Source organism: Xiphophorus couchianus, chromosome 15, assembly GCF_001444195.1.
Source record: "Xiphophorus couchianus chromosome 15, X_couchianus-1.0, whole genome shotgun sequence".
Taxonomy (NCBI): Eukaryota; Metazoa; Chordata; class Actinopteri; order Cyprinodontiformes; family Poeciliidae; genus Xiphophorus; species Xiphophorus couchianus.
In genome coordinates this window covers 11,105,537-11,126,274 of record NC_040242.1, presented here as the reverse complement: position 1 = coordinate 11,126,274, position 20,738 = coordinate 11,105,537, and the positions used below count along the sequence as shown (strand labels likewise).

Genomic DNA, 20,738 nt, shown 5'->3' with positions numbered 1-20,738 from the left:
GAAATATTACCATGGCTGATATTTCAAGATATTTCCATTTTCAAAACTTTATTCCTAATCCTGTAGTTTAAATTTTCATATCCTTTCATCTGTTTGTTCTTCCCTCCTTTTGTCTGTTCATCCATCCATTATATGTCAGCCATTTGTCCATCTATAGCCAGCTGTTTGGTCCGTTGAATGCAGGTGGAAACTTTCTTCAGACCAGGAAGTATACTTCACCATCATTGATTTTTTATTTAGTTTCCTTTCTGAAGAGATCCCCAAACCTGCTGATTTAATACGCCCATTCGGGTCTGAACCACTATCTATCAAATTACCGAGCTTCAAACTAATATTATCCAACATATAAATGGCTAACGTTTACCACTGGTATACCATTATGCGCCAAAGTCTCAGTTAATTCTTCACCAATTCTTCCAGAGACACAGCTAAAGTGCCCGACTGGCATTCAGATTAAAACAGGAAACATCCCTATGTATTTGTTTCCAGCATTAATGCTACGCTTCAGTGGGCACCTTAAATTACATTAAACTGAGACGGCACGTTTTTGTGTTCTAAAGGAGAAAAACAAAAAAAACGAATTCTGCTGAATGTCTGAACATGATATTGGGAACAATCCAGCCATAAATAAAACGAGTGATTCAGCAGAGATGAAGCTTAGAAAGAAGAGGGCAACACGAACAGCGGCAAAGATTTGCTCCGGCCGATAAAAGGTCACGATCGTTGGAGTGTGGAGGGCAATCAGAATGTTTTTACATCTCAAATTAAATGTCACCAAATGAATTGTGGAGGTAAATGTAATAAAAGTAAAAAAAAAAAGAAAACATTGATTAGTTCGCTTTATTACTGATGAAAACGCTTTACATTCAACATCATATTAGAAGCAATCAAGAACATTGTATCACACAATTACTCATAAAAAAAACTCATGTTAGTGCTTATGTCTACCTTCCTGTAAATATCTGCAACCCACTAGATATCTAAAAGTGTCGCAGGTCTGAGCCACACAGCACCACCTGCTAACTTTACATGCCTTCATCCATCACTAGCTCCAGAGAAAAATGACAAATGATGAGTCTCCAGTGGTGTGACACGTCCAGAAATAGTGACTCAGTCATTAATCATAATGGATCTGATGGGAGAGGCTGTGGGTGAGGTCTGAGACCAGATAAGCTGGGATTTCTCAAACTGACAAATGCCTAGCAGGGCCAAATGATCTGCTGCAAAGTGCTAAAGTTGTCACTTTCAAGTACAATGTAAAAGTGTAAAAATATGAGTCAATGCGAATGATCTATGTTCATTTTCCATTTATCAAGATTTTAGATAACAGAAAAAAAAGAGAACCTTGGTAGGTCTGGGGGAGCTGAAGGGATTCACAGCTCAGGTGGGAGAATCTGCATGTTCTGAATGAATCTTGCCTTTATGGGAGAGTGTTGAAAGAAAGAAAGGAATAAAAAAAGTCCAATTTTCTGTTTGAACAAGCAGCTTACACAGCAATCATGTGGAAGGGGGAGTTCTGTTCAGGTGAAAACAACATGAAGCTTTTGGCCTATATGATAGGAAGGTGGGGTTAAATATCTTGGGAAGAGTGGACTTCAAATTGTGGTGGAGGTTCACAGCTAAACAGTCAGAGCTCATTCCTTTGTTAGAATTGGCCAGTTTCCAGATCTGAGTCCAATTAAAGGTGGCAAAACTGGAAGGTAAATACCATAAAAGACTTGTGACTGCAGTGAAAGAAGGTTTTTACAAAATATTGACTCTAGGGTGCTGGACAGAAACCAGACTGTTTTTGGTAAAAAATAAAATAAAATAAAAATAATCATAAAATAATAACAATAGTAATAATTTGCTGTAGTGTGGCAAAAATGGGAAAATTTTGAAATCATTTGCAAGTACTGTGGAACATTCTAACGAGAGATGGGACAAGATTTTTGGTCTGTTTATGGAGCAATAGCAGCAGATGCTTTATAAAACCACTTTACTTTCACACTTGCTTCTTTCATATCCATTACATGTTAACAAATTGCTCTGTTAGTTAATAAAATCTCCTTTAAAACCAGTAAAAGAATATTCACAAACAAAAGCAAAAATTATGTGCTTTTAAAAAGAAAATTAAAAATCAAGGCACTTTTTAATTCAGTTAGCGCCACCTGCTGGACATGTAGTATCAATCACAGCTGCATCTTCCAAGTATTTGGTCTTGTCATCAACATCAGTAAGTGCTACTAAACGGTAAATGACCAACTCATCCTTTTCAACATTAGTCTGAGCATTTGTTAAGTTGCTGATAGGAGCAACTTTACTGCTGCTCTGCTTTCTTGAGGACCCACACCTCATTCCTGCGGTTGGTCAGTTTGAAGGGGCTGTCATACCCGGCCGTGTAGTACGGCTTGTCGACAAATTCGACGCCGTCTCTCTTCAGGCTCTCCAAAAGCTTCAGCAGCTCTTCCCGCTTCATGTTGTCATTGGAAAACCCACCATAAGTCCTGGAAATAGGATCATGAATTAGAATTTAAGCCCTTTATATTTGTGCGGCTCTATCTAAAATAAAAATAAAGATACACATTATTTGAGCTTTTTTTTTTTTTTTACCAAAGAGGTGATTTAATATTTGGTATGTACAATAGATACAAAGGTATTTCACATACAAATTAGCTGTAATTGGGCATAAACCTGTCCACTAGATGGCAGTAATGTGCTTTCAGCATCAACCTGGTTTGAGTTACAAAGGTTAGAAACGCCAACTTGACTGGAGGTTTGATGTAAATGATGCAATGCTGCTTGATGTGGGCATAACTATGGGTTAAACTGACATATTTTAGCCCTCTATGTGTTTCTATTTCATTATTATTAAAATTTTCTTATTATTATCATAATTTATGTCATTTTTTTCCACCTTTTTTATTCCTCTCTCAGTTTATCATCATGTTTTTCTCTCTAGAAATATTGTAACGTCTTCAATCAAATATCTGTACCAGATATGCCATTAATTCAATTAAGTCAGTTGTACAAATCAACAAGTGACACTGCATGGCCACCAGACCCACCATTCTATTTGCCAATGCTATCAGTACACGAGACATCCCATCTGCATTTTTTGCTTTTTGCCAGTGTCTGTTACCTGACGTATGCAGTGAACTCTTTCCGGTCCTCCAAGAACACATCAGGGTCGGTGGGCTCAGGTGGGTTTTCCTGAAGCTCATCTGGGATGTAGAAGGACACGGTAAACTGAGATTCGCAGGCGGGGCCGGCTCCAGGGACCACGTGGCACGTGACTGGTGCGGTCATCTCCACCTTGGCCTCTAGACAGGGTTGAAAAAGCATGCAACAGGTGCCCGGTTTGAAACGTGACGAGCTTTTGTCGGGTTCTGTTGCTTGAATCAAAACTTTGGTGTAAAACGATCCCTGACCAGATGGTGGATTGAAAAGACTAAACCCCGTGTTTACAGGTAGAACTCTCCCGCTGACGCAGACTTCATTGTAGTAGAACAACACAAACAATATATAACATCATCAATAATGCTACTGCAAACTGCTGAGTCACACAAAAGCAGCACTGCTGCCGCAAACTGCTGAGCAGGAACTAAAGTGCCCTTTGTCTTGCATTTATTCATCAACTTCTTTGTCTTGAGCTGCAGTTTATCTGCAGGTTTCTTCACTTGACTGGTTCTTTCTAATTAACTGCCTAATATTCTGTAAAGTTAAGTGCTTTGCATAAGAAAAAACAAACAACATCTCTCAACACTGGATGCACAAAGTTGCAATAAAACATGGTGGCTTATCCCCCCGCTTCTCTGTTCATGCGTCAAAGTTTCACACGGACTCACTGTTTTTGTTGTTGCCCTGAATGTAGCGGAAGAGCCTGCGGAAGCCGGTGCTCGTACATTCATCGCCCTGCATCCCACTCACAGTGGTGCTCATCCACCTAGTGGGATGGTAGGTGCGGATCTCGTAGTCCTGACCCTGTTAAACAAAGACCCATAATCATTGGAGTTTAGGCTGGTGGTGTTTTCACTTCTGGACTATGCATTTTCTTTTCAAATGATCACAATATCATAAATGCTTCTCTAAAAATAATACATGGTTAAAGCAGTTTTGGATTTTATGGCTGTGCACACTTTTTATATTCATTGTATGTAAACACTCAATATAGTGACTGCATGTTTGTCAGTGTTTACAAAGCAGATATTATGCATATAAAAGTTGTATATAATAGTAAATACAGTATATTGATACAATTTTGTTGTTCAAATCCCTTTTCCCACCAAAATTTATTTTTTTAAACTAATTTATTTATTTTCATAGAACAAAATGTTTGCAATAGTATAAAAACTCATTATGTTGCTTGGTTAATAGTGCCATTCATATTTGATCTTAATGTTTTAGTCAACTAAAACAAGGTCCCTCTTGAAAATGAGATCTAGATCTCAGCGGGGTTTACCTGATTAAATAAAGAAATATAAAAAATATAAACTAAAAACAATTCTATGTAGTACTATTAAGATCTCAATGAGATATTAAAAAGGAAAAAAATCCCCAAACTGCAAAATGTTGCATGTCCAAGGTGCATATTTACCCAATAGTGACTAACTAAATAAAGCCAGTTAGGATTACTGTTATATGGAGAAATAGAAACGGTAATGGTTCTCATTTTTATCTGAGAGGTTCAGTCGGTGAATGTGTTAAGAGATAATAAGAACAGCTGTTGAATCATGTAACTGTGGACTGTGCTGAGTTCATCTACATCACCCAGAAAAGCGGTCCCATGACAGACGGGAGGACAGAGCAGTTAAAGGTCTGAAGTTCTGGTTTTATGAGCCAACTGAGAATAATTTACCTTCGCCTCCTCTGCTGTGAATTTAGGACTCTTCAGTCCGGTGGAGAAAAAAGCTTGTCCCAGAGCTTTCAGCATGACTGACGGGCAGCTGCTCCTCAAATAAGAGAAAATCCTCAAATCTTCAGCTTCCAAACTCCTGCAAACAGCAGAAGATCTAAGAGTGAACGCGTACAAAAGGAGGTTACATCATCACCAACAACGCCTTGGTGTTGTTGTTAATAACAACACCAAGGCGTTGTTGGTGTCATTAAGCAACCTTCATATTCCCACCTTCAGATATATCCAATTGTTTCATTTCTAGCATTGGTGCAAAAATAATAAAGCAATTACCTATCGATAAGCGCGTTTGATCCTCTCCACGGTGCGACGAGCAATGTGATGTTTCACAACAGAACTTCCTGTCACCGACCTCTGACATCTGATTGGTTGAGTGACTCAAACTTCAAAATAAAAGACCCGATTGTTACATATGTTCAAAACGACGTATTATGAAAATGAGTCACAGAATGAGTTACAGAACTGACGATTTTGGTTCACATTTTCAATTCAAATTTCAAATTTTATGTTACTTAAAAATGGTTTCTTGGTGCAAATATAAAATTGACAATTTTCTTCATAAGGCTTTTGACCAAGGATTAACTTTTGATCAAATCATTGAAAATGAAAGAAACATTTCATTCAGTTTCCTCAACAATGGTAAAGATGTGTTAAAAAACCTTAAACAAGGTTGTTGTGGAGTCACTTTTTGCTGCATATGCTGTCAATATGGAGCAAGTTCAATCTAGAATCAAATTTTCTTGTAGTTACTTAAATGGCCTGCTGTCTTGCCATTACCATTATTATTATTACAGATATTATTGATCCATTCGGAAGAGAGACAGAAACTGGGTATTATGAAGCATCACATTTATACCTCAGGGACAAAAAGCGATGGATCACTAAAAGTTCCACACACATCTTGGCCCTTTAAAAAAAAACTGTATAAATTTTAAATAATGCTCCACTCCAGCTACTTTTCTGTTTTATACAGTAGCGTTGTAAAGTTTTTCATTGAAATCGTCTCCTAATGTGATATTTATTGACCCCAGTGAATAAATACATCAAATTAATAGTTGGATATTTCTAAAAATAACTAGTATTAGATTATTTCACTGCAATAAAAAATACACCTATTTATAGATTGTACCATAAATTATGGAGGGCAAAACAGGTAAAAATGAAGCTCTAAAATATCTTTGATTATCTGACTTTAATCTAGTTTCACCAATGTGTGGCAACAGTGTCATCCCTTTATTCGCTACTATTTACATCTAATAGCTTGAGATTTCACTCAACAGAAAAATAAATACATTGCAGCATTTACAAAAATTGTCAGGCACAAAAAGCAAAGGAAATCAAACTTAAAAACAGAGTTTTAGGCCACACACACAGTGCGCTGCTACAACCAGGCTGTAAAAAAGTGAGGGAAAAGCAGAGCTGCGGCTGGTTTTAGTATCCAGCTTCATCTTCTGTGAAGAAGACGAGTCATGGCATTATAGCAGTTCTTAAGAAGGCTACACTGACCATATAGACACTGATGCATAGTTTAATCCCATCATTGGTAAAGTGATGTATGAAAGCACAGCAAAGTATATCACCCATCAAGAAGTTGAGAAAACACAGATGCACAGGAGAGGTCAAAGCATGGTAAAAAAAAGCATCATTTTCATTGTCTCCATATTGTTGTGTAAGACAGTATGATTCAGTGTAGTTCACTGAGGGGGTAGGAAATAATGAGGAAGCAAACTGGTTCAAAGGACAGCCAATAATTCATACCTTCAGTTAAAAAAAACTTCCCTGAAAGTCATCAAAGCAAGGAGCTTGATAGTGGTCTTAAAGCAGTTTAATGAATGAACAATAAGTTGAGTGGCCACATAAAAAAACGTTTTATAATCTGAAGACTTTATCGTCAAATAAATAATGATCAATGGATCACACGGCCTTTTCCAAGGCGCTCCATCACTTTGTGCCTCAGAGGACGGTCTGCAGCTGACGAAGATCTTGAAGGTTCATTACTGTATTCTGTACTGGTGATGTTGATGGATGAAGGTTAAAAATTCATCTTTGGACAGTTTCTCTGGGTCTGTTCGGGTCTGAGAATCGTGGACGATGACCCCTTCCACCCAGGCCCAGAAGAGTCGCTCAGAGTGACAGACGCTGAAGAATTAAAACAAACCAGATATTTCAGAGATTATCTACTTTTATTACATTTATTTACTTACTGTCTTTGATTAGGCTTCTATGTAGATGACCACCAAAAGGTTGTGCAAAGTTATAAGCGGAAGGAAAACAACACTTGGTTTTAAAAGTTTATCACAAACAAAACTGTGGACTGCAAAGCTCCACTCTGGAAATAATGTTTTCCTTCCACTTTACTTTCTGTTGTTCTATCATTGCCAGTTAAAGCTTTTAACACTTCACACCCCTTCATCTTAACGGTGTATTGACACTTTTGCAATGTATTGTAGGACTGAATAGAAAGGCGTAATACATACCGGAAAGGAGCAGCAGCATTTGGTGGCATCTCATAAGTCGATTCCTTGGTTAACTTGTTATAGAAAAACTTCTTGTTTGAGTTTTTGCTGAATGCCATCATCCACGGCTCTGAAGGGCAACAGAAAGAAAAACAAAGTTTTGCTTTTATTTTTATATTTTAACACATCCACTGCTATATACTGAAAAGCACAAATACTCACCATTGACAGTTTTAATGATATAGAGGCCTGTGGGAAGGAAGTGCCTGTCATCTCTGCCGGTGTAGGACAGACGAGGGACGCCTCCTGAGCTCTTGGTCATCTTCATCTCTAGTCTGTTTGAGGAAAAAAAAAGATCAATTTGCATCGTTGGAGACAATTTCTTATGAAAACAACTAAAATAGCACTGATCTTAAAGAAAACAGAGAAACCCTATTATTACAGGTAGCCAATGGGAGATCAATTTTTTACCTGACAAAGATTTTCTCCATTTCCTCTAGTCTGTAAACTTCCTTGACTCTGGTTGGGAGAAAAAAAAAGTATGTGAATATTTACTTTATAGTACCAGGGGCCACTTAAATTAAAATAATTTGGCAGCATGACTTCAATTTCAAATTTGAGATAAATTTTGACAAAATATAATGTTCTCGTAATTTAAGTTCAATGTTTTCCAGTGAAAAGTGAAAGAAGTGGTAAAAATGGCTGAATTTGGTACAGTTGTCACCTGATTGGGTTCATGTCTGTTCTGCTGGGTTTTGCCACCGCCTTCACAAACTTCTCAGCCATCTGGATTCTGCAAATTTTAAAAACACAAAGCATAAACAAGAACACTGTGGCCAACTCTCAGCTCTTTTCACAGTTTTCTTTTAATTGTGGTGGATGTCTGCAGTACAGATATCACTTGCGGGGCCAAAAACATACATGAATGTTCCCAACCAGAGAAACGTTCCGATTCCTACAAATGCTTTGAGTGAATCCAAAACGAACAAAATAATGTGTTTTAAAGATAAATCCAGAAAACTTTGTAACAGAGCCAACATCTTACCGCTGGTTGAAGTGCTGATCTCTTACATCAGTACCATTAAGAATCAGTGCATCCATTACATGGACAGCACTGATTCTGCGCTGAGCTTTACCCTGAGAACCAAACAGATGGTGTTATATTTGATTCAGATCTTTTTTTTGTCCATTTGTTTTGTTTTTATAAACATTAAGATTCGGCCCGGTTCTCACCTCCCCTTTCAGTTCTTGAACGATCTCCACACTGAGGAGTGTTTCCCTTGGCAACTCCAGCTTAAAATTTTCCATTTTCTTCCAGCGCAGGGGCATTTTCCCGTCCCACGTGTATATCTGAGACTTCTACACAGTCAGATAACAGAGAATGAGTTTTAAAAAAAGCACATAGTTAGCACTCTATTTCTCTTGATATAAATAAATTATACTGGAAGCCCTGTCCCTTCAGACCTACCCCCAATGCAAGCAGGAAGATCTGCTCTCCACCTCCCACAATGCACCTGTAGTCAAAGATTTGTCGCAGCTTAGCGAGCGTCTTGGAGTCTAGAGGAGTAATCTTGCTCTGGAACGCATCAACATCTGAGTTCTGAGGCACAACACAGGAAAGAAAAATCCCTTTAAACACAACAACATTTGATCTTTTTCAAGATTTTACATAAAAGATAAAAATATTTCCATATCTTTCATATCAAACCTTTGTCAGCTCATAGAATTTGTTTTTTGGGTCGGATGAAGAAGGAGCGACTCTGGCCTTGTCTGGTACCTAGAATCAGAAACCAGTTAACTATGAGTGACAGTATAAAACAACAGTTATGTTAAAAAAATAAGAAAATGAATTATTCAGCTCTTTCAAAAGAAATATGTACATATTGATGTCTATTGATATTAATTTCTCTCTGGAAAAGAAGGTGTTCAAATTACAGTAAATCTGTAGAGTTTACAGTTTCTCCACTCACCCCCCAAAGCTTTAAGCACTCCTTCCTGATGTCAGCTTGTCTCGGCTCTGAGAGCGCCCTTTAAATATGACAACAGCCACTGTCAGACATGACATTCATCTGATTATGAGTTAATACAAATATTGCACTCAGTTGTGTTTGCTTACGGGTCCACGACGAAAGCGTGGATCTTTGCCAAGGCCTTGATCTGGACTACACAGAGGCTGAACTCACAGTAGAACGCAGTCTTTGTCAGGAAAGTTGTTAAATAAGCAGCTGGTGCAACATGTTGAAAACGGCGTCCCTACCTCTCATTGGAGTTGACCATGAACTGGAAGAAGTCTGTGTCGTCCTTTATGATGCTCAGTGGAACCACCTCTGTAACATCAGTGTCTTTGTTCCTGAACTGGTTCAGCTTCAGGTTGATTTTGAACATGTACTCTCTGACCGCATCCGAACCTGGTTTCAGACCGCGGCACACGATGTACCTGAACATCACACGAAGGCAAGACAGTAGCTTCTTTACTTAAAGGAGGAAATTGTATCACAAATACTTGGCCAAAAGCAGAAAAATAGATTGACACATTTTCTTTAAGTTTAGTGTTAGGTCAATCTTGCAGACAGAACTGGCAGCGACAGTCGACAAGCAGGTTGTTGATGGAATCTAACTGCACTGGCTTAAACCATACACACCTGAGAGAAGGTGAATTTTTTGGATATATAAAAATAAGACATAAGTGCATGTTTTTGTATTTGTAATAATCATTTATGGTTTTTAGCATAACATTAAAAGAACTAAAAAGTACTGATGACTCAAGGTCAAAATTATTTATACAGCACATTTCTAACAACAAACACTGGGAATAGTGCTTTAAATAATGTGAGCAACACTTGTGGCTCAGGTTTCCAATTAAAAGCATTCCTAAATTTTAAATTGCAACTGAGCTGCATTACAATGGTGATTAATATTTAGACCAACTGCTATTTTAACAGGAAACATAAAACTATAAAGAGATAAATAGAATTCTGTAAGCCATTAAGTATTAAGTCCAACAATCCCCCAAGCAGTGGTGACAAAACCAGCCTTAAATTACCTCTAGATCTTAGTCTTGTAAATCTTTTATAAGGGCAATGTTCAAAGCTACTGTATGTGGCAAAAGTTTACAACACTTCAAATGCTCTAAAACCACTATTACTTTGACCTTAAAACATCTGGAGTGTGCGGGTCAGTATTTCCTCCAGCTTATTTAAGTAAAAGTCGCAGTCATTGGTTTTGGTCCCATAAATTAGCACTGCACTACACTCAGTGGGGTTAAAAACAAAGTAAGTAATGGTGTCATTGAACGAAAAAAGATCCATCAGAAAGCTGCAGTTCATCTAAAATGCTGCTGTGTGATTCCTAGCCAACAGAAGGAAGATGAAAAATATCTCAGAGAATCTTAAATTGTTATAGCCATAAAAAGGCTGATTTTGAAACTGATCTATACAGAGATTAATTATCTTGAGGCTTAAATGCTTCTCAGGTATGAGCAATCTAGATGTCTCATTCCTGAGTTCAACACAAATAAACTCGTCTGGATCATTTTGTCACTGAGCCCACCTCTCAGAGTTGGCTGGCCTGCTGGTGACGGGTTTGAAGAGAGAGATCCTGTCGAAGCAGAGGTAGAGCAGGTACACCAAACCCACGCTGAAAGGAGTGAAGAGGTCAAAGGTTTTACATACAAAATGTCCACCTGGAAGGAAAAGGAAAAAATAGATTTCCTTAGAGAGAGCTCCACTAATTTGTTGAGTTTTCTGAAAGCATTTACACACACTTGTACCTGTCCTGAGAGTGGAGAGGGCAGTGAGGAATTGACAGAGCAGCAGCTGCTTGGTGAGAATCTCCTGGATGTTCTCCTGGCCCTCCACAGAGAAACCCTACCAACCACAGAAATCACATCAAAACCGATCACCAGCTGACTACACTGAAAACACCAGGCTTACATCATGCTTCTGAAACGTGAAGAAAAAACCTCAGGCAGTTACTGCTTAGAAGTCGTCTTACCCCGTCTGCCATGAGGAAATGCAGCCCTCTTCTGTCTGTGTTCTCCATGACAAAGTTACGAAACGCGGTCACGTTTTCAGGCAGAGTAATGTCGCCATCCCCGTCCACTCCACCCTCACCTGAGACACACACAGCACAGGTCAAGTTTCCACTGAATCATTTATGATCTCAAATATAAGATGCCTCTCTTCTGCCCTCTGAGACGTGACGATTTTATCAACACACCATAGTAAGGCTCAAACAACTCGCTGGGCGCTGCGTAGAAATCCTCCAGTTTGAAATCGCACGGCCCTCTCAGCGTCATCCCGAAGCCTTTAGCGTGCCAGCGTTTCCTCCACAGGATGTACTCTGAAAAGCCACCGGGCCCGGCACAGACGTCGCCAAAGTACAGAAGCTCGCCCTCGTGGTCCTTCATCCGGGATTTCTACACATTATAAGAGAGTTTATTTGATCAATGTGTTTATGTGAGTCTGCGTTTTGTAACCAAAGTTTCAATACAGTGTATATTAGGTGTAACACGCTCACCCCTTGAGAATCCTTTGGATTAGTGAACATGTAGTCAAAGCAGTGATCGATGTTGGCCATTTTCATGGCTGCTCTAAATACAGAGGAAAAAGTGATGAGATGACAAAACAGGAACAATTTTATACACAACATTCCTTGCTTTTCAATATTTTTATGCCATTAAAATTGTAATTGTGGTATAACTGTTTAATTACTAAAAGTAATAAAAGTGATTACATTTAGTTTTTTGCTTTCAAGGCATTTGGATCTGTCATAGTGGCTACTGCTGTAACATCTTTATAAACCTTGCTTCACTGTTGTAGATGTCCTTTTGGGCTCAGAATTGTTTATTTTTCTTTTAAAGAAAACATAAATCAGCAGCTTTATCCTACTGTCAAAATCTCTGAAGGAGATTTCCCATACTTGACACATCTTAAAAGTTTCTACCTATTTATAGATGGCAATTCTCTATGAACACGGCTTTTACACTTTCATTCAATATTTTCTCACATGCTGCATTCAGTTGAGAATATAAATGAAAAAAAAGGAGAATGTTAATGAACATACAGCTTTGATCTTTCACTGAGTTGTAATATGATTAGTAAAAATTCATATTTTTAAAAATGAAAATCATTTAATTACAACATTTCTTCAATAACTGTGACAAATGAGATAGTTCTATTTTGTAAGTATGTTTTGTAACCTAAAAAAAACCCCTATAATTTGGAGTTGTACAAAATGAGCCTACACAATGGAGCAAAAATACAAAAAAGATTATTTTAACATTATCTAAAGTTTAAAAAAAGAGCAGCTAGTGATTTGCAGCATAAACCTTTACCTGTTGAGAAAGATTCCTCCTCTGATCGTCTCATAAGGGTTTGAGCGTGTTCGGGCTCTCCTCATCTCCTCGCCCTCCAGATCATCAAACACCGTCTAGATACCACAACATTTTGGATTAAGATGAAAAAAGTACCCAACACTATGAAAGTTTTGCAATAATGCACAGACGAAAAAAATTAGCTAAATATCAAAATTTGGGATTTTTATTGAAGGCAGCTTTGGTTTGAAAAGTTTAAAGATTGAAATGTTCTTTGTAGATGAAATACACATAAATTATCAGGACAAAACTTCTCTTTGAGTTTAGTACCATAATTAGTTAAGCCGCTTTTATTTCCTTCAGTTCTTATATTACATCAGACTTAATAAATAATTGGTATTTTCAATATGACCTTGCACCGTAGAAGCGTGTGAAGAAGATCTTCTGTACAAAACTCTGTTTCATCCTCAATCTTTAGTTTTCTCTGCCCGGAGATAAAACAAAGACTTAAATTTCAATAAAGCAAAATACAAGAATAAAAGTGTCAAAGCTGATAAATGTTGATAAATTACCGGTCCCGGAATCAACCAGTCCCTCAGCTCATCTGCATCTGGGATCTCTGTGGTGCATTCTGGAAACCAGTCGACCTTCTCAGTTGCACTGGGCTGTGAAGACAAAGTTGAGATCTTTGTTCTAACAAAACATGTCTAACATAAAAGTGGTGAAAACAAACAAAAGGTGAGCACTGGTTTTGCTGACCTCTGGTTCATCCTGCCAGTCAACATTGAGTTCTCCCTGGAAACCCTGCAGCGTGAGCCCCAAGCCCCTCCTTCCACGCTGGGTAGAAGCCTCTACGATCTCTTTGCGCCCCTGGCTGAACTTACCCAGACCTTCTCCTTCTCTAAAGCCCATTTTTGCCTGTGGAAGAAGACATGATAGAAACGTTATTAAAACACAGGATGTAATACTCTTCTGAACAATCTTACTACAAAATAGCAAGATTTCAGAGATCTCAAAATATCAAAAAATATAATGAGGTTTTGATTTGATCACCATGAGCTTCTGCGACACGCTGTTGTACATGGAGAACTTTGAGGGGTTCTGAGCGGAGTCGTCATTGTCTTGGGCATCAAAGGAGGATGCTGATATGGACGGCATAGAGAAGCTCGGCCTGTGATCCTCCTGGTCACTGAGGGAGTCATTTTGGCTCGAGTCTGGACAAGAAGACACATACAAATAGAACAATAGGTGTGTGTCAGTTTATAAATTTTAGGATATTATGTCTTTTTGTTTAAAAACATCTGGAATTGACAGATCCAGGGCAAATTTAGCTCATCAAATACATACTGAAAACGTGCAAAAAGCACACATAATGTTAGTCAGGTTAGCTCACAAAGAGCACTTACTTAATTCTTTTAAACTGCCAACGCATTTTGTTTGTTAATGGTGAATATAAATGTACTTACCTTGTCTAGATAATGACTCTTCATCTGAGCTGCTTTCATTGACCCGCCTCTTTGTCCCCGGCAGAGGTGAATATGTTGCATCTGCTCTTCTTTTCATTATTGCTAAAAACAAAACAGAAGAGTGACGGTGAAAGCAAAAACTGCTGCAAGTCAATGTGATGTGAATTACAGTAAAAAAAAACAAAAAACAAGATCTTTAATGGGATTACACCTTCAACAGATAAACACCAGGCCAACAACGAACAATTAAGAATGGAGGTTTTAATCTGTTTCACTTTGCAAAATTATGGATGAATATAAATAATCAATTGAAATTTTGAATATAAACACAACAAAACAGACATAACTGAACTGGAAACACTTTGCTCATTATAAACTTGTATTATGTAAAATTATATAATTTCCTGCTCCATTTTCCACAGTACTATTCAGATCACAGTTAGGAGGTTGAGTGTGTAAATATGGGGAGACACAATTGGGGACTGTAGTTCTAATGCAGTTAAATGAAGATGCATCAATTTATTGGCCAGTAAATGGAATTACCCAATTTCTCCTTGATTGGATCTGACCTGTGACTATAATAACAAATACAGAAAATTTTGATTCATGTTTTATTCATGTTAAAATTTTAAATTTAAGAATTCACATAATAAATTTTTATGGATACTTTTGAGTTTTCATGAAAGCAAGGTAGTATTTTAAATCTAACCATCTGCTATGTTTGATCAAAAAGGATGTACTAGTTATTTTCTAGGATGAAAATAGTTAAATAAATGTAATTTTAAAAGGAACAGCATGTGTCTAATATTTTTTCAATAATTGCAACTACAGAACTGATACTTTAACAGTAAATTTTAATTTAAAATTTTTGTTAAGGCCGTTTGTGTTGCTTAACTGTAGCTAAACAAGGAATAAAAATCGCCCTTCTCCCTCAAATTCAACAACTTCAACATCCCTGCCAGGAACTACACACAAACAAACAATCAACACTTTCAAATGCAAACCATTACCTATCGATTATGTGGTAAATGTATTGAGTACAGGCCCATGTCAGTCTCCGAGATATGTTTTTGTAGAAAACACCAACAGGCGTAAAAAAAATTTAACGGGCTACTGCAGTCTGTTTTCAATGAAATGAAACTACGCAGCATTAGCCGTTAGCGTGCAATGTTAGCCAACTATTTTTTGTTTTACCAGCTCGGAGGGGGAAAAGCCTCGCTCTTCTGAGGGGAAATAACACCGACTGGGACTTACTGTCATAAATGTTTCAAAACGTTCGAGTAACAGTTTTATTTTGAATAGAAAAATGTGCCAAAAAAGCAGTTTCTGAAGTTAACATTAGCCCGCTCTCCTTAATCAGAGCGTCCTTCTTCTCAGACGGACGCATAGAGATGACGTAACTTCCGAAAGGCTCCCAACACAACAGCGTGGAGATCTTTTTTAAAAAACTGAGGCGTTTTGTTCTTACAGCGTGTTTATAATTTAAAATTTTCTCTTCCTTATATTATTTCTCAGCAGTGTATCAAGGGTAAATGCTCGTATGATGTAGCAAACATGTTTACAGCGGTTTTAAAATACTGCTTGGATACAAAATGTGTTTTAAATACTGTAGTTAGGCTACTTGCCTTGTAATTTTTTATGATACGTATTTGTAATGTTTGGGTCGTAAGAATCATTTTAAACTGCAACTTGTTTCTTTTTTACTTTGAAAATTACAAATTGCCTTTAAAAAATATTCATAACACTTGTATTTGGGAAAGTAATTGAATTTAATTATTGAAATAAATTAAACTTTCATTAAAATTGAATGTATTTAATACAAAGAGCACTTACTTAATTTTTAAAGTGGAAGAAATAAATATATTTTACTTACAAACAGAAGTGCTATATGTGGCAAAACTCTAACACTTCAAACTCAGTGTCCCCACACTGAGTATCACATATTGTCAGCATCATATAATGCTGTCCTTGCCTTGCTTTCTTCAGCAAGGACAGTAAAAGTAATAATGATTAATCGGTAAATGGATGGGCTTAAATACAGAACAATTATGAAAAAAAGTAGTAATAATAGTAACTTGTTAGAGGCTGCAAAAACCTAAGGTCTGAGTGGAGGTTCAACCGTCAGACTAAATATACAGCCAGAGATACAATGGACTATTTCAGATCAAAACTTATCTATGTTATATTTGGCTCAGTCACAGTTCAGACTAGTTCCCATTAAAGTATCTTGATGATTGTGGTTATAACTAAATGTCAAAAAGTTAATGAATTTCTGCGGAAGGCACTGTATTTTGTCTGTTATGTCATTAGTGTTTGTTTTAATAAAAAAAATAAAAACTGTTCCTCAACATACCATTCAAGCCTAAATTAATAAATTTATATTTGTGTTTTTTTCTTCTGTATGAAGTGACTGGTGGACTTCTGCCATCACAGATGATGAATAGGAGTAGAAAATGTTGTTTCAGACAGCTGTGCCAGATTCCTCTGTAAACCTTTTAGAATGGGAACAAACTTTAATTGTTCTTAATTGTTAAAACTACTTAACAGTGTCCCAGTAGACGTCACTGGAGTGTAGCTTTGTTATCCATTGTTGCATGTTAGTGTATTTTTCCCTGCTCTTAATTGGTGGACAAAAGACTTGGAACATCTATCCCAGGTATAATAATCCACTGTGTCGCCAGTGGACCTGCTAATCCATTAGTGACACGAATACACACACACACACACGCACACCCACCCCCACACACAACGATACGCACAAACCGTCCAGCTTACGCAATGACAATACATCCAAAGGTTTATATACAACCTCTAGGGACTGGATTTCCCTAGAGCAGATCATCTGATTGAAGTGTTCTTGCCTGCAGACACCGGGGAGAGCTGTTGCTGCCTCAACACAAAGACACAGTGGGATACAGTTGCCCCGCAGCAGCTCCTGAGGGCAAGTTCCAGAGGAGTTTTGTGGCCTCAACTGTAAAGCACTGAAGGGAACAAGAATGTTTTTTCGCATCCCTCGCCTGACCCCTGGATACATCAGATATCTGCAGGTTTGTGTGATGCTTTCAGATGTTCTTCTTGTGTGGATAGATTTCAGATCATTTTAGACTTTGCCGTAGCTCTACAGTGGCAAATCAGGGACGGAAATAACAAAAAACCTCTTATAACTATGCTGAGTGCATATCTTTTGATTTTTTTAAAATGAAGAATTATGTGGCTGTGAATAAATTATGCTGCACAGTATTTTGTTACTTATCTTTCTATGCACCATATTTAAAGTTAATTTGTTCAACCGAAAATACTAATTTTGGTAATCGACATAGCATCTTTTAGAAATTTCTTTCTAACAACAACCCTGATTTCCAAAGAGCTTACATTTGTCTGAGTCCTGGCAGGATTAGGATAGAGAACCACAGTAGCCTGTCTTTAAATGGATTTGATTTGAAGTTGTCTTCAGGTCGGGCAAATACCCTCTAATTGGATTTCTGTTGCAGTTGCATTAAAGCCATTTGTCCTGATTGTTATTTCAGACACGTGCAGACGAACTTTAGAGCTCTAACGCAAATTTTAATTAAAAAAATTGCAGCATCTGTTTATTTTTTTTGTTGCTGAGATGTTGTTCTGAATATCGATGCAGAGTCAAACATAAGTGAGGATGAATGAACTGAAGTATTTGTTGTATGTTCTGATGAGATGCAAAAGATGTAAATGGTTTGAATTTAGCTTTTAGAGTAAGCATTTTTACATAAAAAATACAATCAGAAATGCTTTATGGTGTCCTGTATCTGCCCAAGTTTCAGAAATAACTTATAAAAACTTGCAAAAATCTTCCATTGTGATAGAAACAAAGTCAAACAGACATAATATGGAGACTTTGATCCACCTTTTCCTTTAGGAAAAGACCACTACTGGAATGAGTCTAGTCTTGGAGGGTCACATTTTTTCAGATTGTTTATTTTCCAGTGGCAGGAATGACATAGCTGCAATTCGTGGAGATGGATAGCTCTTATACTCCTATACTCTTTTTTTCTAGACCCAGGCAGCCCAGACGGTGCTGCAGAACAGGGAGATCACTGCCACGCCATACCTGGCTCTCCTGATGGGTCTGATTGGTGTGGGTTTGTCTGGCTACAGCTCCCGCCAGCTCACACTCCACTGCAAGCCATCCACTCATCTCTTCAGATGACAGAGATGGAGGAGACACCAAGTTTTCTATATGTATATATATGTATATATATCTGGGTCATTTAGAAAGTGTTTTCCTTGTGACAGTTTTCTGGATTTTGACAGAACCAGACAAAATCTTTAGAGATACTGATGACAGAAGTATTCTACCATTTGGCAGCTTTTATTCCAATATTCAGTCTTTGAGTCTTTTTATGAAATTAAACATAATTATTTCCCAAAATATCAACAACTGCAAACTTGCTCATCGTATGTTTATGTTGCTGTTTGCAGTTTTTCATTATCCGAATCAGGTTCAACATTCACCAAAGTTCTAACTATTTAGTATTATTATTTTTGTTGTGTTTGGACTGACAAGCGTGTTGCCTTACAGTTTTGTTTAAATGGGTCCCAATAAGAGGTACCTTTATTTTTTCTGCACAGCAGAGTATTTTTTGTTGAATGTTAAAGATGCACAGACAAAAGGAAAGGCAGCTAATGATGTTTCTTTGGAACTTGGTTCATGTTGTACTTGGATCACGGTCCTCAGCTCTCCCACTTTCCCATGCCTTATCATGGAATTATTCAGTTAGAAGTCGCAAATTTGCAAAAAAAAAGGAAAACATTAGAGCTACAGTGTGTGATAAGTATCACTATATGTGATGCTCACCTCAATATGTGATGAAGCAAATACATTCTGTCAGAGAATCACCATGCTGTGAAGACTCATAACAAAATCTCAGAAGAGAAAAATATCTATTCAGGTCAAAATTTAGGAAGTTAACAATTGTGTACTCTTACATTTATCTGTGAATATTACCTGTAAATGTAGCCATGAATGTGTTTCTTGGACACTAAATGAGATTAGTAGTGCAGGACATTGAGTCCTTTCTGCTTATTTTGTGAGGTGGACCGGGAGACATCCAGCTGGGCTCATTTGTTGTTGCCGAGCAGAGAAACCAGGACAGCCATCCTAGATGCCACCTTGGGTCAACAGGTGAATCCACATGGATCTCTCTTGGTTGCACTCCGAATATTATAATCTGAATGTAGATGAATGACCGTTGGAGGTCTCTTAACAAAAAATGTACCTTACTGTGGCTGTGTACTTGTTGTGCTTGATGCATTTTTAATGGAGAAAATGAACTTTGACAGCACAATGAATGTAAATAGGAGCAGTTAGACTGTAATTGTAAGGATAATCATATTGAAACCTCTTTGCAAAAGCAAAGTGAAGGCTATGACAATAGCATGACTGTAAAAGGACATGTAGCATATTAACAGGTTATGATATAAGTAAGGTGATCCCTAAAGATCTTCTTTAGATAAAAACAGATAAGACCAGCTTACAACTGAGACATGAGAAAAAAAGTGTAAGGAAGTTATATATTTATAGGGACACTGTGTGATTTAAAAAAAAAAAAAGTTGTATTCGATGATGCAGTAACGTATTTGATGCAGCATTGTGGTATGAAGGCATACAATGCCTTTGCTACATATATTAAAAACAAAACTGTTGCACTAAGAGATTTAAATGACAGTGTTTGTTTCCTACAGCCAATATAAGATTTAGTGCAAGTTTACTGAAATCTGTGCAGTAAATAAAGTACATTTAAAAAAATGTAATTTTTCAGAATGGCCTGTCGGTTTGCCCTTATGGACCCGATGCACAACAAAGCACCTTAATAAACATTGTGCACAATTGTTTATGTTTCAATAAATCATTAAAAACCTCAGCTAAGGTGTGACTTGTGTTTTCTGTGATATACGGTGTCTGGACATAGGCCTATTGACTAGTTTGTAAGAACTTACGTGAAAGAAGGCAGCAGTACCTGCTGTGTCCACTAGATGTCAGCATACAACACGTGTATAATTTGTCTCTACTAGTGTGAAGATTTGACAGAAATGAAAGTAAGCAGATAAAACAAACATATGTTTAGAAAGGGGAACTAATATATAATATAATTTTAGAAATAGAAAATTATTTTTGCACAAGTATAAAAGTCAGTATAGAATATGAGTCTTTCTAATTTATGTAATATATAGATAATATCAATTTCAACAGTACTGTGAAATGTAGTAAATGTGATTTAACAATAAATCACATCTGTAATTGAGTCTGACCCAATTACAGACATAAAAAGACAATTATACGCTAAATATTATATCTAATATTGCATTCAGAAAAAACATAGAATAGTGGGCACCAGCTTCAGTAATCAAGCTATACCATCCTGCAACATTTGGAAGCATCCCTTTTCCAACCCACTTGTCTCAAATGAGTAGTTCATTAAAAGGCCTCTGCAGAGCTGGATGACTGATATGATGACTTAATTCAGGTGTGTTGAAGCAAGAATGTATTTAAAACATGCGGGATAGTGACTATACAGGGCTGGAGCTGGAGTTGGGCTTCCTCCCCCCCACCTGACCTCTTGGGACCCCTTGAA

General features: G+C 37.4%; 2 protein-coding genes and 1 long non-coding RNA gene across 7 annotated transcripts; 1 reads left to right on the top strand and 2 right to left on the bottom strand.

Annotated features, from left to right (window-relative positions):
* Positions 1 to 822: 822 nt before the first annotated feature.
* hebp2 (heme binding protein 2) lies at positions 823 to 5,291 on the bottom strand. 2 transcript variants are annotated; one of them, XM_028040681.1, is made up of 5 exons: positions 5,168 to 5,291; positions 4,838 to 4,973; positions 3,828 to 3,963; positions 3,122 to 3,302; positions 823 to 2,486 (listed from the first exon to the last, which is right to left on the bottom strand). In XM_028040681.1, the coding sequence occupies exons 2-5, from the start codon at positions 4,910 to 4,912 to the stop codon at positions 2,300 to 2,302; spliced, it is 579 nt and encodes a 192-aa protein (XP_027896482.1). In that variant the 5' UTR covers positions 4,913 to 4,973; positions 5,168 to 5,291; the 3' UTR covers positions 823 to 2,299. The 2 variants fall into 2 exon arrangements, with proteins under 2 accessions (XP_027896482.1, XP_027896483.1); XM_028040682.1 differs by having other exon boundaries at positions 4,838 to 4,991; positions 5,168 to 5,260.
* A 776-nt stretch (positions 5,292 to 6,067) lies between these two features.
* Positions 6,068 to 15,527, bottom strand: cmtr1 (cap methyltransferase 1). 4 transcript variants are annotated; one of them, XM_028040676.1, is made up of 24 exons: positions 15,385 to 15,527; positions 14,131 to 14,232; positions 13,718 to 13,878; positions 13,424 to 13,582; positions 13,237 to 13,329; positions 13,077 to 13,148; positions 12,686 to 12,780; positions 11,869 to 11,941; positions 11,569 to 11,767; positions 11,344 to 11,462; positions 11,120 to 11,216; positions 10,900 to 11,032; positions 9,608 to 9,787; positions 9,467 to 9,523; positions 9,321 to 9,378; positions 9,059 to 9,127; positions 8,819 to 8,950; positions 8,584 to 8,709; positions 8,396 to 8,487; positions 8,075 to 8,143; positions 7,822 to 7,869; positions 7,573 to 7,685; positions 7,372 to 7,480; positions 6,829 to 7,033 (listed from the first exon to the last, which is right to left on the bottom strand). In XM_028040676.1, exons 2-24 carry the CDS (start codon positions 14,225 to 14,227, stop codon positions 6,889 to 6,891), a joined length of 2,496 nt encoding a protein of 831 aa, XP_027896477.1. In that variant the 5' UTR covers positions 14,228 to 14,232; positions 15,385 to 15,527; the 3' UTR covers positions 6,829 to 6,888. The 4 variants fall into 4 exon arrangements, with proteins under 4 accessions (XP_027896479.1, XP_027896477.1, XP_027896476.1 ...); XM_028040675.1 differs by having other exon boundaries at positions 15,141 to 15,523; XM_028040677.1 differs by having other exon boundaries at positions 15,325 to 15,523.
* Positions 15,528 to 16,870: 1,343 nt separating this feature from the next.
* Positions 16,871 to 20,027, top strand: LOC114158308 (uncharacterized). Its single transcript, XR_003598387.1, has 2 exons — positions 16,871 to 17,177; positions 18,161 to 20,027. It is a non-coding gene; the product is annotated as an uncharacterized LOC114158308 (long non-coding RNA).
* Positions 20,028 to 20,738: the final 711 nt, after the last annotated feature.